This window comes from Hevea brasiliensis, chromosome 7 (assembly GCF_030052815.1).
Source record: "Hevea brasiliensis isolate MT/VB/25A 57/8 chromosome 7, ASM3005281v1, whole genome shotgun sequence".
In the NCBI taxonomy this organism is placed as follows: domain Eukaryota; kingdom Viridiplantae; phylum Streptophyta; class Magnoliopsida; order Malpighiales; family Euphorbiaceae; genus Hevea; species Hevea brasiliensis.
The window spans coordinates 88629296-88633278 of record NC_079499.1 but is presented as its reverse complement, the minus strand read 5'-3'; the positions used below and the strand labels follow the sequence as shown (position 1 = coordinate 88633278).

General features: G+C 33.8%; 1 protein-coding gene across 1 annotated transcript; it reads left to right on the top strand.

Annotated features, from left to right (window-relative positions):
* The first annotated feature begins 594 nt into the window (after positions 1-594).
* LOC110664267 (homeobox-leucine zipper protein ATHB-40) lies at positions 595-2487 on the top strand. Its single transcript, XM_021823878.2, has 3 exons — positions 595-777; positions 898-1208; positions 2097-2487. The coding sequence occupies exons 1-3, from the start codon at positions 678-680 to the stop codon at positions 2319-2321; spliced, it is 636 nt and encodes a 211-aa protein (XP_021679570.1). The 5' UTR covers positions 595-677; the 3' UTR covers positions 2322-2487.
* Positions 2488-3983: the final 1496 nt, after the last annotated feature.

Here is a 3983-nt window from a genome sequence, read left to right as displayed (position 1 = left end):
GTTTGGGCATGTCCTGTAGTTTCTTCTCTTGGTTTTGAGTGAATTATTTCAACCAGCAGAAAGGTGGATAATAGGACAATTAAGGGAGGGATTATTAAGTGCATGCGGTGCACATATACTATATTTCATAATCATATGAGACCCACTCTTTATATTACAAGAATGACTTAATTTTCTGTGAGAGGGAGATCATTACTTTTATATATATTTCCAATTAAGGACGCTGACGCTCTGTTTATCTTAAATCAATATTATATATTTATGAATGGCAATGTTGATATTAACATTGAAAACTAAGTCTTTTTTTGACATCTAAGCTTGAAAAAAGTTTAATATTTTCGATTAAGGACGCTGACGCTATGTTTGTCTTAAATCAATATCATATATTCGTGAATGGCAATGTTGTTGATATTAACTTCGAAAACCAAGTCTATTTTTGGCATCTAAGCTTGAAAAAAGTTTTGTGACGAACACCAACCCCAGTGCACCCTGCCCCCTCACCCCACACCAAACCCACCCCCCCACCCCAACCCCCCCCTCCCCTTTCTTATATAATAAACTTCCCATGTTTCGTCCAACTTGTCCACTCCCTAAACATAGAACACTACTCATATAGAGAGAGAAGGGGAAAACATAAGAAAAGAAAATAAAAAGAAAAGAGAGTGAGAAACCAAAAGATGACAACCGCCATGAATGACAATAAGGTTGATCAAGATCACTTGGTACTCCTCTCCCAATTGTACCCTGGCGTATACACACAAATGGTTCCACAACAAGGTTTGTGCTCAACACTGAAACCGGGCATACACAAAAGAAAGAAAAAAAAGGAAAAAACGCATTCTTGCATATATATGTGTTTGTCTTCTCTAATATCAACTTTCTGATCGTCTTCTTTAGGTGAGCCAAAACCACGACGCAGGCGAAAGAAGAACAAAGGAGGAGAAAACGGAGTTACTGCTGCCAAGAAGAGGAAGCTCAGTGCTGACCAGGTTAATCTTCTTGAGATGAATTTTGGTAACGAACATAAGCTGGAGTCTGAGAGAAAAGACAGGCTTGCTTCAGAACTTGGACTTGATCCCCGTCAAGTTGCTGTTTGGTTTCAAAACCGAAGGGCTCGCTGGAAGAACAAGAAACTTGAGGAGGAGTACACTAAGTTGAAGACAGCCCATGAGAATATTGTTGTTGAGAAATGTCACCTTGAATCTGAGGTTCATCTTTCTCTCTCTATTTCTTTGTGATATTTTACTTGGTATTGTTTTTGGTTTCCAAGAGAGTTGAGTACAAGTTGCTTGATCAAGTCCAATATTTTACTACTCTTTAGACTTGGAAAGTATTTAAGGAATCAAATTTACACAATCAAGTTTTATGGCAGCAAATATGGGTTCAAATTTTCTTCTTCTTTAAATTAAATTTTCCTTCTGTTTCTTGGAAACCAATCAGGGAATTAATGACTTAATGGTACAGGCTATACTCTAGTTGCCATGCTTGTTTTAGTTACTTTCTTACTAAGCTAAAACAGTAAACAACACGTAACTATTTCATGTCTCTAAAATAATAGCTAATAAGGATATTGCTGCCTAATTCCGTGATTTATGACCCCATCTTTCCTTGCAGCCAAAACTAAAGTAATGCCTTTCAATCTTTTTTACTAGAAAAAGACTTTTGAATTTTTTTTTATTTCCTATGGGATTTGATTTTTTTTAAGTCTCACGAGCTTTGGGCTTGAAGAAAGCTTGCCACCTTGTTGGGTCTAAGCAATAAAAAAACCTTGCATAAAAGTGATCAACATTGACTAGGAACAGAATACTGCCACTTCCTACACAACAGAGGGAACTTAACTATAACACAATACAGAATACAAAGTCCAAATCCAATCAACTATGGTGTTTTTATTCCGTACAATGTTCTTTAAGGTCGGTTGTTGTTCTTTAAGGTCGGTTGTTCTTGGGCCTCTCAAAGCCCACTAGGGTAGCACTTGTTCCCACGTGGAGTCCCGCACGCCATGTACGAAATTTGCATAAACGAAAAAACCAGCACTTCTAGTCCTGAAGAATCTCTCATAAGAAACAAAATTTTTGGATTCTTTCTCTGCGCAGGTTTTGAAGCTTAAAGAGAAGCTTTCAGAAGCAGAGAAAGAGATTCAACGACTAACAGAGCGTGTTGATGGAGTTTCGAGTAATAGTTGTAGTCCAACTCTGTCTATGGAAGCCATGGACGCACCGTTTCTCGGAGAATTTGGGATGGAAGGATATGGAGATATTTTTTACATGCCAGAAACCAATTACATTCATGGTATGGAATGGTTTAATCAGTATATGTAATTAACTAGCCTAATTTTAGCATATGTAGATAGTAATTAGGCAACAAGCTAGTGTAAATTTTCCCTCTATCTAGCTACTTCCTTATCATTGAGGTGTTTTAGTTGGAAATGCCATTAATTAAGTAAATTAATTTGCCTTTCAGACAAATTCTATGATACAACCGAAATATGTGTTCTCTTACTCATACAAATATGGACCCACCTTTTATGATTTATGATATATATATATATATATATATATATATATATATATATATATATATATATATATATATATATATCTTGCCTTTTGATTGAAAGCTATAGCTAGCTAGCTAGCAAAAACTTTATTTTATAAAGGTTTATATAGAACACGCTAGAATTGTGGCTTTCCAAGCTAGATTTTGTCAAACAATAATAATTAAAATCAAGAAGTAAACCTTATGGTATAAGTTGGAAATTCCAAATTTGCAAATGTTATTTTTCTTTAATATTTTTTTAAATAAAAAAGAAATAAAAGTGATTAGTTACACAAACAATGTCCACTTCATTTTTATGTGGATTGCAAATTTTGATTCCCAAACCCTAGGCATCTTTAAAAAAATGCATGATGAATGGATAAGATTACACCTATATGGATAAAAGAAGAAAAAAAAAAAAATTGGTCATAGAAATAGTGAGAATTTAGCGAAAAACAAAGACTATGTAAGTTATAGACAAAAAGATGGCTAATAACTTGTTAAAGGGAGAAGATATGACTCAACTATATATAGTGATAAGGCCACACTAATTTTGGAAAACATTTATGTGGACCTTATCTTCATGTTAATGACATTAGACTGATCAATATATGGCTGAATGAATTGTTTTTCTTTTAATAAGAATGTGTTGCCAATTAATGCCCATTGGTTCTATACTAGTAATAGGAAACACGTTCTTGTCTGGCCTGCAAATGAAGCCTTAGTTCCTATTAATGATGATGCTATGTGGGAGATTGAGACACGCACCTATGTTTTCTTGCACAAGAAAAGCAATCATGGGTTTTACACTCAACAAACACTAGTTATTGACATTATGACTCACTTTGGTATCAGGGATTGGGAAGATTTTTTTTAAAAATATTATTTTAAATATTATCGAAAAAACTAATTTAAAAATTAATGTTGAATTGTTTTAAAATTTTTATGGTTAAAATACACTAAATTTAAGTTCAAAATTTTTTTTATAGGCAATAAAATTTGTTAATAGAATACCTGAAAACTAACAAAAAAAAAAAAAAAAAAAAAAAAACTACACAACAAAGTCCATGGGTTGAGGACACTGCAAGATACCACCTGAATAACAAGAAAAAAAGGCCTACACAGTAAGATTACAAAATAACATGGACCATCAAAGTTGTACAAGAGTAAAAGGCCTGCAAGATATAGAAGATGCCTAAATAAGGGAAAAAGTCGGACCTCAGCGCCTATGCAGAATACTAGAAGACACAAGAGCACTGCAATGCAATGTAATACTGCTAAAAACCAGGTAAATAAACCAACAAATGAGAAGAACCACAAAAGTAGCCAGAAAAAAAAAAAAAACCATGCACAAAATAAGAAACAACAAACTAGAATATGAAGAATTCTCGTTCTAGTCAAAGCCAAGAATCTAAATTGATATCCTGCATAATTACTAAACTCAA

What these genes read in the sequence shown, in the direction of transcription:
- LOC110664267 (XM_021823878.2), top strand. Translation starts at nt 678, where the DNA reads ATGACAACCGCCATGAATGACAATAAGGTTGATCAAGATCACTTGGTA. An exon ending in ACAAATGGTTCCACAACAAG is followed by an intron (nt 778 to 897) that starts GTTTGTGCTCAA and finishes CGTCTTCTTTAG; the next exon opens with GTGAGCCAAAACCACGACGC. An exon ending in AATGTCACCTTGAATCTGAG is followed by an intron (nt 1,209 to 2,096) that starts GTTCATCTTTCT and finishes TTCTCTGCGCAG; the next exon opens with GTTTTGAAGCTTAAAGAGAA.